Source organism: Giraffa tippelskirchi, chromosome 6, assembly GCF_054371585.1.
Source record: "Giraffa tippelskirchi isolate mGirTip1 chromosome 6, T2T-mGirTip1v1.2.pri, whole genome shotgun sequence".
Taxonomy (NCBI): domain Eukaryota; kingdom Metazoa; phylum Chordata; class Mammalia; order Artiodactyla; family Giraffidae; genus Giraffa; species Giraffa tippelskirchi.
The window spans coordinates 75,315,117-75,334,678 of NC_137280.1; the positions used below are offsets into that span (position 1 = coordinate 75,315,117).

At 45.7% G+C, this 19,562-nt stretch overlaps 1 protein-coding gene and 1 pseudogene across 3 annotated transcripts; one reads left to right on the forward strand and one right to left on the reverse strand.

The window, feature by feature from the left end:
* Nucleotides 1-1,921: 1,921 nt before the first annotated feature.
* LOC145511598 (glycosyl-phosphatidylinositol-anchored molecule-like protein) lies at nt 1,922-18,497 on the forward strand. 2 transcript variants are annotated; one of them, XM_081505146.1, is made up of 4 exons: nt 1,922-2,043; nt 10,056-10,134; nt 10,727-10,834; nt 18,037-18,497. In XM_081505146.1, exons 2-4 carry the CDS (start codon nt 10,074-10,076, stop codon nt 18,330-18,332), a joined length of 465 nt encoding a protein of 154 aa, XP_081361272.1. In that variant the 5' UTR covers nt 1,922-2,043; nt 10,056-10,073; the 3' UTR covers nt 18,333-18,497. The 2 variants fall into 2 exon arrangements, with proteins under 2 accessions (XP_081361272.1, XP_081361273.1); XM_081505147.1 differs by having other exon boundaries at nt 1,922-2,033.
* Nucleotides 3,236-3,781, reverse strand: LOC145511597 (ubiquitin-ribosomal protein eS31 fusion protein pseudogene; annotated as a pseudogene). Its single transcript, XR_014057983.1, has one exon. The product of XR_014057983.1 is annotated as a ubiquitin-ribosomal protein eS31 fusion protein pseudogene (transcript).
* Nucleotides 18,498-19,562: the final 1,065 nt, after the last annotated feature.

Consider the following 19,562-nt stretch of genomic DNA (forward strand, 5'->3'; position numbering starts at 1 on the left):
CAAATTCTGGGCCAAACACCAATCTAGATGTTGCTATGAAGAGATTTTTCAATGTGATGAGCTCTTTCGTCAAGAGACTTTGAGTAAAGCCAATTATTCTCCATAAAGTGGGTGGGCCTCATCTAATCAGTTGAAAGTCTAAAGAGTAAAGACCAAGAATCCTCAAGGTAGAAGAAATTCTCCTTGGAAGACTACAGCACAGACCCCTGCCTGAGTTTCCAGCCTTCAGCCTTGTGGAATTCAGGCTCAAGGCTGCAACAGAGTTCTTTGCTGAATTTCTAACCTGCCAGCCTGCCCCACAGATTCTAAACCTGCCAGAACCTACAACTATAAGAACCAATTCCTGAAAATAGTTGCCTCCTTCAAAGGTCTTCTCTTTCTCTCTCCTGTCATCACTCTCTCCTTCCCTCCCTCCTTGCATCAGAAAGCCTGTAACTGGACATTTGTGCTTTCTGACTTTGCTTTTCTCCTCTATTGGTCTATTTTTCCACTCTGAGCCCAACACCACACTCTCTTAATAAATGAGAAGGCATAAATGCTCTTGGCAGTTGAGAGAGCAAGTCCTCCAGCGTTTTCCTTCTCATAGTAGATTACATTCGCTACTCCTAGCCCTTTTCATTTGCATAAACATTTAAACATTTGAAATCAAATTCATGCACACGCACAAACACCCAGACACACAACACACACACACACACACAAAATACACATGCGCGCGCACATACCCGCACCACCAGCTGAGATTCGAACTGAATTTCATTTAACTTGTAGATTAATCTTCACTCTGTTGGGAATCAACATTCATAAACTTGGTGTATCCTTACTGTTCTAAGGATTTAACTTCAATAGAAAACCTGGTTCGTAGGTTTTTCAGAAAGGATTCAGGATATTCTAGTCTCCCGATCTCACTGTGAGTCAGTCAGAGTTCACAGTGTTTTTCAGGTTTTAGTCATTTCATCAAGATTGTGTCATTTATCACATTTATAACATTTGACTTCTCATCAAATAAATTCTTTAATAACTTCAGTGAAAGGGCTAATTGATGTCTCCCATTCCATTTCTGATATCGGTTTTGAGAATTTTATTTTTCTTCTTTGGTGGCTCTTTTTCTGTTTTACCATACTGTGATTCCCTCACAAAGTTGTTTATATATAAACAACTTTGGCTTTGTGGATTTACCTCCTATTCACTTCTCCTCTCCTCTTTATATTTCCTTCGTCATTTCTTTGGGTGGATAATCTATTCTTTTCCTAACCTCTTGAATGGAAGTTGAGAAAATTTTCACCCTGTTTTCTCTTCTGCTACATGCATGTAAGGTGATATATTTTCACTAAGCACCTTTTCCGCTCCTTTCCCTGCACTTTTAACTTGTGATAACCCCACAGTCCTTTAGACCTTACTATTACCCAGTTTCTGCTGGGGCTTCTCTTCTGCGTAATTGGCTTAGGACTGCTACTGCTGCTGCTGCTAAGTCGCTTCAGTGGTGTTCGACTCTCAGCGACCCCATGGACTGCAGCCTACCAGGCTCCTCCATCCATGGGATTTTCCAGGCAAGAGTACTGGAGTAGGGTGCCATTGCCTTCTCCGTGGTTTAGGACTAGTTACTAAGAATTTGGGGATTTGCTGGTTCTCTCCTGAGTAATGATTCTCCCTCAGTTTCACAGTAACAGAGAAGGAACGCTAGTACTGTCAGTCATGGGACACTTGTGATGCTGGGGTATGTCACAGCGTGAACCTCCCCCGCCACCCCTGCTCCTGCCCAGACCTTCTGGAACCATCTCCCCGCTCCGTGTCTTCTTAACACTTATGGGCATCGACCTCTGCCAGGCGCTCTGACGAGACTGCCCCTGGGGGCGCTCCCACCTACCAACAAGGCGAAACCTTCTGGAAGCCACGCAAGGCCTGATGGGAGAGGCTGCTCAGTGCTTCCGGGTGGAGTGTGCGTGCCGAGCCTGAGCGGACTCTTCTCACACACCCGCGGCAGTTGCACTACGTATAGCCTGTGGAACCCCCTGGAGGTCGTGTCCGGGAAGGTGCCAGAAGGTTTGGACAAGATAAGGGTGGGGTCGGGAGGAAGTGGAAAGGAAATTCCACGGTCTGGCTGGGACACGGGGGCGGGGAAGTTCCATGGTTCTTGGCAGGGAGCGAGTGTCAGGGACGATTCCAGGTCTTCACAGAGCACCGGGACTGAAGGTTCCAGAAGGTCTGCCGGTAGATGGGATCCCCCGGGGAACGTTAGGGAGGCCTGAGAAGGACATGGAGTGCAGAGACGTTTCTAGCAGCACATGACAGTTGTAGCACAGAACAAGACGATGGGTGGAGAGTGAAGTCAGGGGCTTGTGGAGGAGATAGATCTCCGAAGCTCTTGGCCGGACACGGGGAGTGTTGAAGGTTCTGGAAGGTTGGGCAATGAATGGGAGGTGGGGGCTGTAAGGTAAAGTAGTTAGAGAAGACGAGGTTCAGAAAAAGAACGAGACTGGCACTTTACAGGAACAGATCACCTTTAATGAGGGGAGAAGGGGCAGCAGTCAGATTAGCGAGCTGCTGCGCTAACCTAAGAAATGATTAACTATATATAGGCATGTATGTGGAAAGTTATTGTCTTAAGGGGACCTATGCTTCTCCAAGGTTGCTCGGAGTAGTTATCTCTTAAACGGCTGGGGCAAGAAATTTTGGAGATCGGCCAGACGCTGGACCAGCTGGGAGCTGGGCATAATCAACCTTAATGTCCATTTTTTCTTTTGGGTGAGAGAGTTCTTTGTTTTGCGTAGAATGGTGGGGAGGACCTGGAGGGGAGCTTTAACTCAGGCTATTTTGAGCCATGTAACTTTCCTTCAGGGGCTGTGCTACAGGCCCGGAGTCCGCCTCAGATCAGTGTCGGCCTCAGATCAGTGTTGGCAGATTCTGGGATTTGGCACTGCGCCCTAGAACAAGGTTGCGGGATCCTGCTGGTGCCACTCACAGCGCAGAAGCCCAAAGCACCCCGCGCCCGTGGGCTGCCCCAATCCATCTAGCAGCTTCAACCCTGGGGACAGGAACCTCCACCTGACACATAGCACTCCCTCCACTTTCCATTCTCGGCTCGTTTTGCTTTCAGGTCCTTCGTGTCGGGTTGAATTGGCTGTCACTTTCTTGGGTTTTGAGATGGAATATGGGATCCCGTGTCTGCAGCATTTCTGATGGATGCTTGTTTCCCTACTCTTCCTGCCAGGTCTTGAGGGTGTTTAGGTTTGGGGTTTTTTTTGGTTGTTGTTTTTTTAGCTCATATCTTTATTAACCAATATACAATTACTTGTCTTCTGGTTTGTTGAAACAATAGGTCAGACAACATTTGCCACAATAATGTCTGTGGAAGTGACTGGTCATAAAAACTCCAGCACCACATTCATCTGAGGAACACTCCCGGCGAAGGCGACTGATTTTGCCATTCTCATCCACCTTATAGTACTTCAGAACAGCCAGTTTAACCTTCTTTCTCTTATGCTTGTTCCTCTTGGGAGTGGTGTAAGACTTCTTCCTTTTCTTAGCACCACCACGAAGTCTCAACACTAGATGAAGAGTGGACTCATTTTGAATGTTGTAGTCAGACAAAGTACGTCCATCTTCCAGTTGCTTGCCAGCAAAGATCAGTCTTTGCTAGTCAGGAGGAATTCCTTCTTTATCCTGGATCTTGGCCTTTACATTTTCTATTGTATCCGAGGGCTCGAACTCGAGAGTGATGGTCTTCCCTGTCACGGTCTTCACAAAAATCTGCATCTTGGCAGCGGTTCCACCACAGATGGCGGATCCGAAAGGCTAGGTCTGGTTTTGTTTTGTAATATTTTTTTATCGTGGTGCCCAAAATAGGTTTGGTTTTCTACACAGAAAGAAGGGGGTGGGAAGTAGGGAGGGCATTATTATTTTGGAACTGTGTTCTTAAATTGCAAACAGGAGAGATGACTCCTGTCTTGCTTAATATCCCTGTAGTTAGGAATGGTACTCTGATTGAGGTTCACAGTCCCTTATGGACATGCAATCGCCATCCTCCTTCATCTCTTACTGTCTTTTCTCCTGTTATCTGTTTTGCCTTCAAGTTCACACTGACTGATGCTAATGGAGCAGTTTCCCCATCTCAGCTCTATTACACCCTGTGCTTCGGGCTCTAGTTTCATGTGTTTTGTTTCTAACTGGGATGTGCAGTTAACATGTCTTATAGTGGGATCTGCTGGTAAGTAGACAGGGGAACGCTTCTTGTGTTGAAGCATATTCATTTTACCTTCATTTTGAAGTATCATTTCTCTTCATTAGAGTAGAGGTCCTGGTGCTCAGTGTCTTCACTCTACAGCATTTGGAAGCGATTGTCCCTGAGGATTTCTGTTTCTCCTGGCTTTTTGTGGAAAGACCAGACACGGCTGAGTTGGTTGCTGCCCGAGTTACTGCCTGGGTTTCCTCTGGCTCACGTTCAGATTGTCCCTGACTAAAAATCGTTTTCCACAGTTCAGCTGTGGTCCGTCTAAGATTGATGTTTCTTGTGTGAGATTTACTATTGACCTGCCACACTGAACTTTTTGGGTTGTGGGCTGATGGCCCAAGTCATCTTGGGAAATTGTCGTGTCTGGCATTATTTCTTCAGAGATTGGCTCTCTGTCTTCTCATTCTAGGACTCTGGTTACGTGGATACCAGGTGTGGGACTCTCACTTATGATTCCCGCTTTGGCACTTCTGCCCATGCCTTTGTTTTTGTTTCTCTGGGTATCAGTTTGGCTATTCTGTGTAAACCTTCCCTCACATTTCCTATTGCTCTGTTTTCTAGCATCTATTTAGCTGTTCGTCCCATTTAGTGAGTTTTCATTTTCAGATATTTTGTGTTTTTATCTTAGGATGTTCATTTCTTTCTCTTTCTGGAGGTTGTAATGCCTTCTAGGTTCCTTTGCCTGGTCTAATTAAGTTGATTCAGCCATGATGTTAACAGAAGGAAAACCAATTTAATTTTGTAGGTATGGAGGCCCCACAGCTATAGGACTTAAGAAGTGACCACAGAAAGCTGTTTATGTAACTGTTTAGATAAAGAATTAATTATTTGAGAAGAATTAAGAAGAGAGAAGGATTTCTCCTTGGTGTATCACATTAATGAAGAAGTAACAAAATTTGTTTATGCCCCTGCTCAGTCTCAATATCTCCCTGTCTTTGATGATAAGGATGCTCTCCAATCCTCCTCACATAGGTGGAATACCTTCCCCTGGGAGTTTTGCCTTTTGCTTTCAGGGGAACAAAGTAGGGTCAGAGTGTTTCCTCTTGTACTGGGTATCTCTCAAGTCATATTAAACCAGCGTAATCATTATGCAGAGTTGATGTATTTTGTGAAGACCTGCCTCGAGCCCTCTTACTGCCCTCTTCACCTTGCCTGGAATGTTCACACATTAAAGCTGAGGTGGTAGGTCACCCCAATTTTTATTGAATTACTCTCTTAGTCTTGAACAGAAGTCAGTCAAGTCATTGTGTCTCATTCTAGGATGTAGTATGCAGCTGACGTTCTAAGTTAGTCCTACATTGTGAGAGAAGCTGGGTACTTGATGAGGCATTGCCATGGAAACAAAAGGAAGTAACAGTGAATGATGGGAGCCAATGATACACCAGTTTCTGAGTGTTGAGGGCGGCCAGTGTAGCCTCATATCAGATTTGAAGCATTTACCTAGAGGGCAGGTGGTGGCAAATTATCAGGTTTTCCTGGTTTGCAGTTTGAAGGTCTTGAGTGATGTTCCTGAGTGGCCCACATGGCAACAGGCACCATGACTGTCTATATATGAGCTGTTGTGGTAATTTTTGAGATTTTAGACAGAGTTGTCCATCTATATTGCATGGCTTTCAAAAAAGGGCGGCTTTAGTTCTTAATGACCGCAAGTCAAGAGGGTGGGAGGAAAAGAGGAAATTTTTGTTTGGAAGGATGTAGCCAAATTTTGAGGTAACAGGTCTAGAAGAATTCAGGGTTTAGTCCAGTTTACAGTTCAGAAACATAACCTAAAAGGTAGACAGCAGAAGTAGAACCTGATATTCATTCAGCTGTATTACCGAAACATAGTTTTTTCTTTCCTCGTTTACCCCATTTGTATTGGAGACAACCATAGTGAGACTGCGTTTGCCAGTTAGTCTAGTTGCAATCAACTTGTCTTGATCATTCCAATGAGTGCAAGAAGAATAGAGGTCGACCATATAGAATTTAAAACACTGTTTTACTGGAACTTTTCATGAGGAGTGACTGATTGGACTTCTAAAGCTCGCTCGAGGCTGAGGATCCAGATCAGATATTTGCCATCAGACGTTGTCTGCAATACCTAAGGTTTGGGTGAATTTGTCCTTTCTCGAGGGTCCCAGACCATCCTGAGGTTCCTTTGCTTGTCAGGAAGTGACCTTCGCTAGTGACCTGGGAAGACTGCCTGAAGCCTGTAAGCAAGCTGGGTGCGTGCTCAGTCGCTCTGGCACGTGCGACTCTTTGCAGTCTTGTGGACTGTGGCCCACCAGGCTTCTCTGTTCATGGAATTTCCCAGACAAGAATACTGAAGTGGGTTGTCATTTTCTTCTCCGGGGGATCTTCCTGACTCAAGGATCAAACACACATCTCCCGCATTGGCAGGTGGATTCTTTTCCGCTGAGCCACCAAGGAAGCCTCATGATCATCTCTAGTCCATCCATCTCTAATTGCTGAAGATGGCATTATTTAGTTCTCTCTATGGCTGAGTAATATTGCATCATCTTTTTCACCTCTTCCTTTGTTGAGGAAGAGGGTGCAGAGGACCAAGACTGAAGAGGGGGTCGGAGCCAGCACCCTCAGGGGCTGCTGATCTGCCAGCCAGTCAGCCTCCCACGTGGTACCACCCTCTCCATGTCCAGACCCCTTCCCATGTGGTGCTGTCTGCTCTTCTTACATCTGTCCCTTCCCTCAGGCCACCCATGCTCCCACTGCCAGTCTCGAGAGCAGCTCAGACCCAGAACCACCCCAACTGCTCCTGGAATAGGAGCCTCAGGTAAGAGAAACTGAGGAGACTGTCCTATCCACCTATTTCACCTCTTTCAATGGACATTTAGGCTGCTTCCACGTCTTAGGTAGTGTAAATAGTGCAGCAGTGAACATTAGGGTACATTTATCTCTTTGACTTATGGGTTTTCCCAGATCTATGCCCGGAAGGGGGATTGCAGGATGATACGCAGCTGTGATTTTCACTTTTTAAGGAACCTCCATTCTGTTCTCCTGAGTGGCTGCATCAATTTGCATTCCCATCAACAGTGTAGGAGGCTTCCATTTTCTCCATACCCTCCCCAGCATGTATTATTTGAAGATTTTTGTATGATGGCTTTTCTGACAAGTGTGTCGTGATATTTCCTCACTAGAGTTTTGGTTTCCATTTCTGTAATAATTAGTGATATTGAACGTCTTTTATGTGACTTTTGGCCACCTGTATGTTTTCTTTGGATAACATATATGTAGGTCTTTGGCCCATTTTTCATTTCTTTATATCTATTGTGATGTTGATTCTGTTTGTACATTTTGGAGATTAACCCCTTGTCTGTCTCATTGTTTGCAAATGTTATCTCCAATTCTCTAGATTGTCTTTTCATTTTGACTATGACTTCAGTTGTCGTGCAAAAGCTTTTAAGTTTAATTTGGCCTGTTTTGTTTAGTTTTGTTTTTATTTTCATTACTCTAGTAGACAGATCCATAAGGTATTGCTGTGATTGATGTCAAAAGTGTCCTGCCTATGTTTTCTTCTGGAAGTTTTACAATGTCTGGTCTTATATTTAAGTCATGAATACATTTTGAATTTATTTTTGTATATGGTATGAAAAAATGTTCTAACTCCATTCTTTTACGTGTAACTGTCCTGTTTGCCCAGCACCGCTTAGTCAAGAGACTGTCTTTTCTCCATTTTATATTCTTGCCTCTTTCAATGTACATTAGTCTACCATAGGTACATGGCTTTATTTGGGGATTTTTATCCTGTTCCATTGATCTGTATTTCTCTTTTTCTGCCAGTACCTTACTCTTTCTGAGTACTGTAGCTTTGAAGTATAGCTTGAAGTCTGGGTATATGATTTCTCCAGCTCCACTATTCTTTCTGAAGATTGCTTTGGCTGTTCAGGAGCTTTTATATTTTCATGCAGATTTCAAGCATTTTTTCTTCTAGTTCTCTGGGAAATACCATTAGTAATTTGCTAGGGATTGCATTGGGTAGGTAGATGGTTCAGGGTATTAGAGTCAATTTGACAATATTGATTCCTCAAAAGCAAGAAGACGGTATATCTTTCCCTATGTTTGTGTCATTTTTTATTTCTTCCGTCAATGTCTTACAGTTTTATAAGTAGAGGTCTTTTGTCTCCTTAGGTATGTTTATTCCCAAGTTTTTGATCCTTATTTTTCTCACTGTTATTTTATTATTTATTTTTGACTGTACTGGGTCTTAGTTCCTGCACAGACTTTCTCTAGTTGCAGCTAGGGGGGCTACTCTCTAGTTGTGGTACATGGGCTTCTTATTACAGCAGCATCTCTTCTTACCTCTGGTCTGGAGGACTGGAGCAGTTGTGGCTCATGGGATCAGTAGTTGCCACTCCTGGCCTCTCGATCACAGGCTCAGTAATTGTGGCATACAGGCTTAATTGTTCTGCGACATGTGGGATCTTCCTGGACCTGGAATTGAATTGGTGTCTCCTGCATAGGCAGGTGGACCCTTTACTCCCCAAGCCACCGGGGAAGCCTGGTCTGTCGTCTTGATGAGGTGGTGGATAGGACAGTCTCCTCAGTTTCTCTTACCTGAGGCTCCTATTCCAGGAGCAGTTGGGGTGGTTCTGGGTCTGAGCTGCTCTCGAGACTGGCAGTGGGAGCATGGGTGGCCTGAGGGAAGGGACAGATGTAAGAAGAGCAGACAGCACCACATGGGAAGGGGTCTGGACATGGAGAGGGTGGTACCACGTGGGAGGCTGACTGGCTGGCAGATCAGCAGCCCCTGAGGGTGCTGGCTCCGACCCCCTCTTCAGTCTTGGTCCTCTGCACCCTGTGCTTTGGCCAGTGTTCACCTCGAGTGGGAGGACCTTTGGCCATAAGCACGTTGAGGGCCAGCCATCCCTGAGAGAGCACGCGTGAAGAGAGCCAGGGGCCCAGGGGCAGGACACTGATGGTCGCCACCTGAGGGGCATGGCTGGTTGCTGCACAGTCAGCCCCCATCCTGGGCCTCAGCTGGTCCCGTGGCAGGTACCTGTCAGGGGCTGCCCCTGGGTCTCCTCAGGGTGACAGGCAGCAACAGGCGAGGCATGTCCCTCAGACAGGAGCCCTTGAGCAGAAAGGGCAAATCCCCCGGTTGACAAGGGAGACGGGGCCCCTGGGGGCGGGGAGAGAATTTCCAGAAGGACCCTAGACATTGGCAGCTTCAAGGGTGCTGCTGAGTTCCCACAAGGAAATGTTTCAGATGCGAGCACTCCTGGGGCTGGGGGACTTTCCCTCCAGCAAGTGCTGGTGTGTGGGCTCAGGTGACGAGCCCTAGAGCCTCCCCTTTAGTAATATGGGGCCATGTTATGCCCAGTCCCCGGGAGACATGATGGCATGTGGTCCATGCTCCCTAGCACAGGCACTGGGCTTCTGGCTTCTTCTCAGCTAGTTCCTCTGCTCTTGTCACTGCCCTCTACATTTGTCTCAGAGCTCAGACAAGTTAGAAGTCCCTGAATGGAGCATGTTCCAGCTCTTCACACAGGTCAGCCTTGAGGTTGGGACACCACAGGGAGATCAGGGGACCCATGTGGAGTGTGAGGGCCACATGGAGATAGCCCCAGACCTCTCTGAGCCTTGTGCTCTGCCTGTTGCAGAGCAGGAGCATGTCTTCATCTAGGATGAAGGCTTGTGCGGGGCGAAGCCACTGTGTGTGGGAAAGGGCTGCAAGCCCGTCACTGCCCAGAGCCGTGCTCAGCCAAGAGCCAGAGGTGCTGGAAGGTGGGAAGGGTGGCCAGGACTTGTGCTGTTCAGATGAGAGACCAGAAGTGGCTACAAGAACCACACACTTGCTGACTTGTGCCCTGGCTTTCCTCACCTACAGGTTCAAGCCCCCACAGGGATGATGCTCCTCTTTGCCTTCCTCCTCTTCATGGGATGGCCACTGGGCTTCGTTGAGCCCTGTGAGTATCAGTGCTTCTGTTTCTTGAAGAAGATGAGACTTGACTTAATCAGGGTCATTTTAAGGGTCTGAATGGAATTTTTGCCATCTTAGCCAGCTGAGATCTCCATCTAGCAATTGTGCAGTTGGTGAGCACAAGGTGTCCAGGAGCAGGGGGAGGGTCAGAATGGAGGAAGGCTCCTCTAAGGACCAATGGACGCAGGGGCCGCAGGGTGGACCCGGGGGAGTCTCTGGCTGTGGCCCTTCCTCATTGGAACAGGCGGGCATGGCTGGGTGCAGGGAACTCAGGGTGGCTTTGGCCCCTTATGACTACAGGCCCTGCGTGAAAAGGTGGGTCCATCAACAGAGCAGAGGCTCACACACCTGGCCGCCTGGGAGCTTTCCTGAGAACCTGTCTCTGAGGAGAAGAAAACTCCTGGGTGTACCTGGCATCCTGGTGTCCAGGAAGCTCGTGCTGCCCAGGCTCCGAGCCCACTGGGGACTGAGCTGTGTGGCCTCAGGGAGTCCTTGAGGCTGAGGGAAGGGGCCGGCTGCTGGGAAGATGCAGTGAGTAGCAACGAAGGAGGAGTCTGACTCTGCTCTCTTTTGTCTAGGGGCCTTTAGCTTGAAGTGCCATGGTTGTGTGACCATAAACTCCTTCAATTGTCGAGATATTACAAATTGTCCTGAGGAACTTAGGCGCTGTCTGACCATCTCCATGCGTAAGTACCAGATTATCTTTCTTATGCCTACAAACTAGTCACCCCACCTGAGCAGTTTCAGGGGACAGGGCCACTCTTTTCTCTCTCTGTACCCATCCTGAGAGCATGCTCCCAGGACAAGCCTTAACCCCCAGAGAAAGTGCAGTAATAGCTTCTTGCAGAGACAGATTGCCTGCCAGGTGGGCCCTTGTGTGCACTTGTGTCCTGCCCTGTTTCCAGGGGCTGGGCAGACTGCTGCACCTCAAGGCCTCCACTCCTTGGCCATCCCTGCTCAAGGTAGGTTGATTCCCCAGCAGAGCCTAGGCAATTCCTTGTTGCCCATAGGAGTGTGGTCCTCTGTCAAGGGTTTCCAGCAAAGCAGGCCCAAGAGGTGTATGTACCTTAGACCCCTCAGGAAAGTACTTACCACACAAAAGTTCTCCCCGGCTTCTAGATGCTGGGGCAAGAAGACAAAACTTAGCACAGCAGCAGACCATGTTCATCAGAGAATGTTTCCAGCTTTATTGGCTGCCTAGTCTCTGTCAGTACTACAAAGCGTTGTCTTGTGAGAGTAGAAAGAGCTATAGAGGATAAGTAAGCATATGATCGTCCCTGTGTTCAAATAAAGCTTTATTTACAGACACAGATTGTGAACTGGGTTTGTCCCATGGGAACCAGTGTTCCAACCTCTGCTATAGAAGGACCGAGCAGCTGTGTTAACCAAAGAGGAACATATATAGCAGATGACCCAGGAGTGGCCACATACGATTCTTACAGGGTCAGTTTGTGCCATAGGTAACCCAGTGTCAGGAAGTCTCAAATGACTGACATTACTTACCGTTCTTTCTTTATTACACTGACGCTAAGGTAGAATCATTACTCACAATAGAACCAGGAAATTCTCAAATCCTTAGTAATTATTCAGGAGATTTCTACACCAATACACAGAAAAGAAGCCTCAGCAGAAACTGGGAAAGAGTAAGGTCTGAATGGTCATGAAGTTATGACAACTTAAAAGTTCAGGGAAAGCAGCTTAAAGGTGTTCAGTGAAAATATATCACATCACAGGCATCTAGTAGAAGAGAGAAGAAGTTGAAAATTCCTCAGCTTTCATTCAAGAAGTTGGAAACTGAGTAGATTATCCACCTGAACAAATGATGAAGGACACATAAAGAGGAGAGCAGAAATGAACAGAAGGTAAACCCACAAAGCCAAAGTTGATTTTCTGGAGGGATTCAGAGTATTAATGAAACAGAAGAAGGGACAACAAAGAAGAAAAATAAAATTCTTGTTGCCAGTGTCAGAAATGAAAATAGAGTCATCAATTAACCCTCACTGACCTGATTAAAAAATGAGGGACTGTGATGATTTGGCCTCCTGGGATCAATGTCACATTCCTAATGAAATAAATTAAAACCTGGAGAACACTGTGAACCATAACTGATACACAATGAGATCGAGAGGTTGAAATTTCCAGACTCCTTTTTGGAAAACCTAGGCACCCAGTCGTCTATTGAAGTTAAATTCTTAAATTACAGTAGGATACACCAAGCTTATGAATGGTGAGTCTCAATAGAGTGAAGGTTAATCTGAGATGCTTTCGAGCTGTGGTGTTGCAGAAGACTCTTGAGAGTCCCTTGGACTAGAAGGAAATCAAACCAGTCAATCCTACAGGAAATCAACCCTGAATATGCATTGGAAGGTCTTATGCCGAAGCTGAAGCTCCAATATTTTGGCCACCTGATGCAAAGACCCGACTCATTGGAAAAGACTCCGATGCTGGGAAAGGTTGAAGGCAGAAGGAGAAGAGGACAACAGAGGACAAGATGGTTGGATGGCATCACCAACTCAATGGACGAGTTTGAGTAAGCTCCGGGAAATGGTGAAGGACAGGGAAGCCTGGTGTGCTACAGTCCATGGGATCACAAAGAGTCTAATACGACTGAACGACAACAATGAAATTACAGTCCACATCTCACCAGGTGGGGTGTGTGTGTGTGTGTGATATTTGTGTGTGTGTGTGCTTATGCCCATGCATGAAGTTGATTTTAAATGTTTATGAAAATGGAAAGGACTAGGAGCAGCCAAGGCAATCTATTGGGAGAAGAAAAACGATGGAGGACTTGCACTCTGAACTGCCAAGAGCATTTATATCTTGTCACTTATTAAGAGAATATGGTGTTGGGCTCCGGGTGTAAAAATAGACCGATACAGGAGAAAATCCAAGCCAGAAACACAAATATCAAGGTAGAGGCTTTCTGACAAAGATGCCTCTGCCCTGGAGTGGAGAAAGGCTCTTGTGTGCCTTGATGAGTGGTGGATAGACTTGTACACAGTACTCATACCACACAAAAAAAGCAGTTCAGTTCCTCTGTGTGTTAGTCACTTAGTTGTATCCGAATCTTTGCAACCCTACGGAGTGTAGCCCACCAGGCTCCTCTGTCCGTGGATTCTCCAGGCAAGAATACTGGAGTGGTTAGCCATTCCCTTCTCCAAGGGATCTTTCTGACCCAGGGATTGAACCCAGATCTCCTGCATTACAGACAGATTCTTTACCATCTGAGCCACCAGTGAATACTCAAAAATGAAGTTGTTCAAAAGGAAAATGTACAAACCTATCCTTATGTCAGTTGGAAAATTAATAATTTTAACGATAACCCTATATGCGAGACAGAATAAGAGACACAGATGCATAGAACAATTTTATGGACTCTGAGGGAGAAGGTGAGGGTGGGACGTTCTGGGAGAATAGCATTGAAACATGTATATTATCATATGTGAAACAGAACACCATTCCATGTTCGATGCATGAGACAAGGGCTCAGGGCCGGGGCAATGGGATGACCCAGAGGGATGGGATGGGGAGGGAGGTGGGTGGGGGGGTCCAGGAAGGGGAACACATGTAAACCCATGGCTGATTCATGTCAATGTATGGCAAAAACTATTACAATATTGTAAAGTAATTAGCCCCCAACTAAAATAAATAAATTTATAAAAAAAAAAAAAAAACTGAACAAGATACTCCTGGTCACATGAGAAAAAATAATACATGGCTTTATGTAAACAAAAGGCTACAAAAGAGTCCAAAATGCGGTACTTGAATGCATTCTCAAAAATGAGAGAATGATCTTTGTTCATTTTCAAGGCAAACCACTCAATATCACAGTAATCCAAGTCTGTGCCCCAACCAGTAATGCTGAAGAGGATGAAGTCAAATGGTTCTATGAAGATTTACAAGATCTTCTGGAACTAACACCCCAAAAGATGTCCTTTTCATCATAGGGGAGTGGAATGCAAAAGTAGGATGTCAAGAGATTAGTGGAGTAACAGACAAGTCTGGCCTTGGAGTACACAGTGAAGCAGGGCAAAGGCTAACAGAGTTTTGCCAAAAGAACGCACTGGTCATAGCAAACACCCTCTTCCAACAACACAAGAGACGAGTCTACACATGGACATCACCAGATGATCAATACCAAAACCAGATTGATTATATTCTTTGCAGTCAAAGATGGAGAAGCTCTATACAGTCAGCAAAAAGAAGACTAGGAGCTGATTGTGGCTTGGATCGTGAACTCCTTATTGCCGAATTCAGACTTAAATTGAAGAAAGTAGGGGAAACCGCTAGACCATTCAGGTAAGACCTAAATCAAATCCCTTACAGTTATACAGTGGAAGTGATAAATAGATTCAAGGAATTAGATCTGAAAGACAGAATGCTTTACGAACTATGGATGGAGGTTCATAACATTGTACAGGAGGCAGTGATCAAAGCCATCCCCAAGAAAAATGCAAAAAAGCAAAATGGTTGTCTCAGGAGGCCTTACAAATAGCTGAGATGAGAAGTGAAAGGCAAGGGATAAAAGGAAAGATATATCCATTTGAATGCAGAGTTCCAGAGAACAGCAAGGAGAGATCAGAAAGCCTTCCTAAGTGAACAATGCAGAGAAATAGAGGAAAATGATAGAATGGGAAAGAGGTCTCTTCAAGAAAATTAAGAGATACCAAGGGAACATTTCATGCAAAGATAGGCACAATAAAGGATGAATGGTATGGACCTAACAGAAGCAGAAGATATTAAGAAGAGGTGGCAAGAATACCCAGAACTACAAGAAAAAAAAGATCTTAATGACCAGGATGGATAACCATGATGGTGTGATCACTCATCTAGAACCAGACATCCTGGAATGCAAAGTCAAGTGGGCCTTTGGAAGCATCTCTATGCACAAAGTTAGTGGAGGTGATGGAATTCCAGGTGAGCTATTTCAGATCCTTAAAAATGATGCTGTTAAAGTATTGCACTCAATATGCCAGAAAATTTTGAAAACTCAGTGGTAACCACAGGACTGGAAAGGGTCAGTTTTCATTCCAGTCCCAAAGACAGACAATGCAAAGAATGTTCAAGTTACCACACAATTGCACTCATTTCACATGCTAGAAAGGTCATGCTCAAAATCCTCCAAGCTAGGCTTCAACACTGTGTGAACCGAGAACTTTCAGATGTACAGGGTGGACTTAGAAAAGGCAGAAGAATCAGTGATCAAATTGCCAACATCCATGAGATCATAGGAAAAACAAGAGAATTCCAGGAGAACATCTGCTTCATTGCCCACACTAAACCCTTTGACTGGGTGGATCACAACAAAGTAGAAAATTCTTAAAGAGATGGGCATACCAGACCACCTGACCTGCCTCCTGAGAAACCTGTGTGCAGGTCAAGAAGCAACAGTTATAACCATACAGGGAACAACTGTCTTGTTCAAAATTGGGAAAGAAGTATGTCAAGGCTGTATATTGTCACCTTGTTCATTTAACTTATATTCAAAGTACATCACATAAAATGCTCAGCTGGATGAATCACAAGCTGGAATCAGTATCTCTGGGAGAAGTATCAATTACCTCAGATATGCAGATGACACCACCCTTATGGCAAAGAGCAGACATGTAGGAAAAGAGCCTGATGCTGGGAAAGATAGAAGGCAGGAGTAGGAGACGACAGAGAGTGAGTTGGTTGGATGGCATCACCGACTAAATGGACATGTGTATGAGCAAGCTCCGGGAGATGGTGAAGGACAGGGAAGCCTGGCGTGCTTCAGTCCATGGGGTCGCAAAGAGTCGGACATGACTGAGTAACTGAACAACAATAGCAATGTAAAAATTCACATCTGCCCTTGAGAAGGTACTGACAAGACAGTGAATTGTGCATGCCAAGGGTGAGGAGAAAGCACTTAAACTCATATCTGCTAAATGACCCATATTCAGAATATAGTTACTACCAACCAGTAACTGAAAGAGCAGATCGTCCAATAGAAATCAAGCAAAAGCCATGAAGGCAGTTTACCAGATAGGAAATTTGTGTGGGTACTAAATATAAGACAAGTGGTTGAACACAATTTCTCTTGGTGGAAATGTAACTTGAAACTACAATATGATGACCCCAAAAGGGATGATTAAACATTCAAAGATGACCACAATATGTCTTGGTGAGATTTTGAAGTCTGCGGGCTCCTGTAGAGTAGGTACAGTCAGTGGCAGTGTCTTCCACAGCCTCTGGCAGAGCGGTACTTAAGCATGTCAGAGCCCCAACATTACAACTCCTGGGCACTCAGCTCCTGAAATGCTCACATGGCCCCACCTCAAGACAAGGACAAGCACATTCACTGCAGCACTACTTGGAGTAGATTACAACCAGAACCAGCCTTAATGTCCACCAACAATAAACTGGGGTGTATTCATCAATGGAAAGTATACTGCTAGGAAAGTGAAGAACATAAAACTGTGCACAAAGGCAGGGATGCGTTTCACAAACATCAGCAGAGAAGAGAAAGCAGCAGCAAAAACCTGCAAAGGATTTCATTGTCATTGATTCAGAAGCAGGCAAACTCATGTGTGGGCTCAGGATCCAGTCTGTTTCTTACCTTTGGCCTTGTCTCCTTCTAGTGCCTGAATGGAGAGACTGAGGGAGCAGTTTGAGGCTCTCCACCCAGTTCTGTTTCCTGAGCTGGATACTGGAATGGGGTTATGTGCATTTGGTGAAAATCCATTAAGCTGTCGACCTAGGGTTATGCACTTTCTGTAGAATGTTGAACTTTAATGAAGTCGTCACATATGGAGCATGAAGCTCCATATTTGGAGCAAATGACTGGAGCATAGTCTTTAGTTCCTCCTGATGTGTTTGAAGAGGCAACCTCAGAGGCATGAATGGTAAATTCAACCTGGTGAGTCCCAGGTGGAAATATTTGTGCACAAGCTGTGACGCAGAAGGGAAAGAGAACAGGTGAAGGAGGCCTGTGGAATTTAACCCCGGGGATTTTCGAGGGCAGTCTCGGGGGACCCCTGATCAGGTAGCATTGGTTGGTCGAGGCCACTGGCGAGCCCTTCAGCTGAGGTCATCACAGTAGTCATGAGGGATGATGCATCATGTCTGCCTTAGGAAGCAGGTGAGTCTTAACGGGGCATGAATGTTTCTTTGTTGGGCCAGAAGCTGAGAACAGCAGGCAGAGGAGCTTGGCAAGAGCTCATCTAGAGTGGCCATGCCAACTGCAGAAAGTCAGCTGAAGGCCATACTATCGGGGTGTCTCCTTGAGGGTCTGTGTGATCTTGGGACATCAGCAAAACATATATCCTGGTCTCCATTCATTTCTGGGTCCCTGGAATCCTTATGACAAATAATGAACAGAACTTCTTTGTATAGCTTCCTGACGAAGGACCATAAAACCACTTAGGGAGGCCCGATGCCTAGATAAATTGGCAGTGTAGTTGGAAAATCATCTCCAGGAGAAGTTGTTCATGGAGTAATGAAAATTCTACTGGACTTGAATACTCTTACTTACTCAGGAAGTTTAGATACTGGGGACTTCCCTGGTGGTCCAGTGGTTAAGAATCTACCTTCGAATGCAGGAGTCGAGGGTTCAACCCCTGGTCAGGGAACTCAGACCCCAGATGAGGCAGGGCGGTTAAGGCTGTGTTCTGCAACTACTGAGCCCTCATGCTCTGGAGCCCATGGACCACAAGGAGAGAGAAGCCTGGGTGCTGCAAGGAAAGTTCCCACATGCTACATCTAAGACCTGATGTGGCCAAAACTATGTAAAGAAACAAATATCTTTAAAAAATAATTTTAGGCACTGTAACAACATTTGGGAATGGAGCTGGTTAAGGTAAACGTGCTTTGATATTTGCAGTTAGAAAATATGTGACCTGTGATTTTCATTTGTACCTTTTTTTAGGTGTGAATTCTCGGGAAATCATCATTTACAAAAACTGTACATATAATTGCACATTTGTATATAAATCTGAAGAGCCCCCTGAAGCACCCAGAAGAAGATATTTTCGTACTAACAGTTTCTATTGGGTTCGCTGTTGTAATACTGAGCTGTGCAATTCTGGTGGACCTACCAATCTTGAGAGGGACATCGAGCCGGATTATACGATTGAGGAGGACATTGAAGGAACTGTGCGATTGGGGGAATCAACTTTGTTTCTGAGCATTGTCTCCATCCTAGTCAGCAACACGCTGACCTGAGAAACCCCTTTTGGAGGGGGGCTTATCATCTCCCCATCTCTCACAAGTTAGCTGTCCTTTACTCTCTTGTGAGCCAAAGACATTGACCCCTAGAGCCCCCGGTTGATGATTTCCCCATTTAGGAATTGCTTCAAGAAAGAAATAAACACCAGAATTGTTCAGGTACTGTGGATTCGGAGATTTCTTTGTGGTTTTAACATTTGATCTTTCTTCCCCTCAGTAGGTGTCACCTCACACAACCTCTTGCCACTTTAGGGAGCAGAGGCGGAGTATTTTAATAACAGCAAAAGCGTCACAGGGCCTAGTCTACATGCCCACCTAAAGAGTGGCCCCAGGTTTGCTCAGACCACATGCCCCTGAGGCACCCGAGCCTGCACGCTCCCAGTGTTCAGGTGGGGATGGCGGAAGTCGAGAGTGTGCTTGGCGATGCAGTGGAATGAGGACAGTCAGAGCTGCCACGGAGACTGTGCATCGCCCTGCGTGGTGCCATGAGACACCTTCTGCAGGACTCGAGCCGTCTCCCACGGTGGCGCCTGGCTTCCTAAGAGTGACAGGACGTTTCTCCAGATGCTGCCATTTGAGAAGGGTGAGGGCCCTAAGGCCAGCTTCTGACTGCCTTGAAGTGGCAGCTACAGATGTCCAGGCGACTGCTGTCACGCTCCGTGCTCCCAAGGTCAGTATCAGAAAAAGGTGTTGACAGAACAGAAACTCAGACCATCTCTGTTCTCTTCCTCCTTCTACTCCTTTAAATCAACCTGAGTTGGAATGACAGATAAAACAGTGCCTCAAATTCACATTTTAACAGCACTCTCTGCCATGTTTAAGAATCTTTCGCCAAATCCAGGATCATGAAGAATTCGCTTCATGTATTCTTCTGAGGCTCTTACACTGTTAGCTCTTATAATTAGGTCTTTGGGTATTTGAGTCGGTTCTTGTCTGAATGAGATAAAGGTCCAACTTCTTTTTTTCCCACATGTAGAAAGTTGTCCCAGCAACATTCCTCGAAAACAGATGCTCCCTGTTGAGTGGCCGTAGCACCTCTGTAAAAACTCAAGTGACCACAGACCTATCATTTCATTTCTGGACTCTCAGTTCAAGTCCATTGGTCTGTCTGTCCTTGTGCCAGTACCATCCTGTCTTGAACAGTTTTGCTATGCAGTAAGCTTAGAAATCTGCAAACGTGAGTCCTCCTGCCTTGTCGTTCTTTTTTAGGATTACACTGGCTATCTA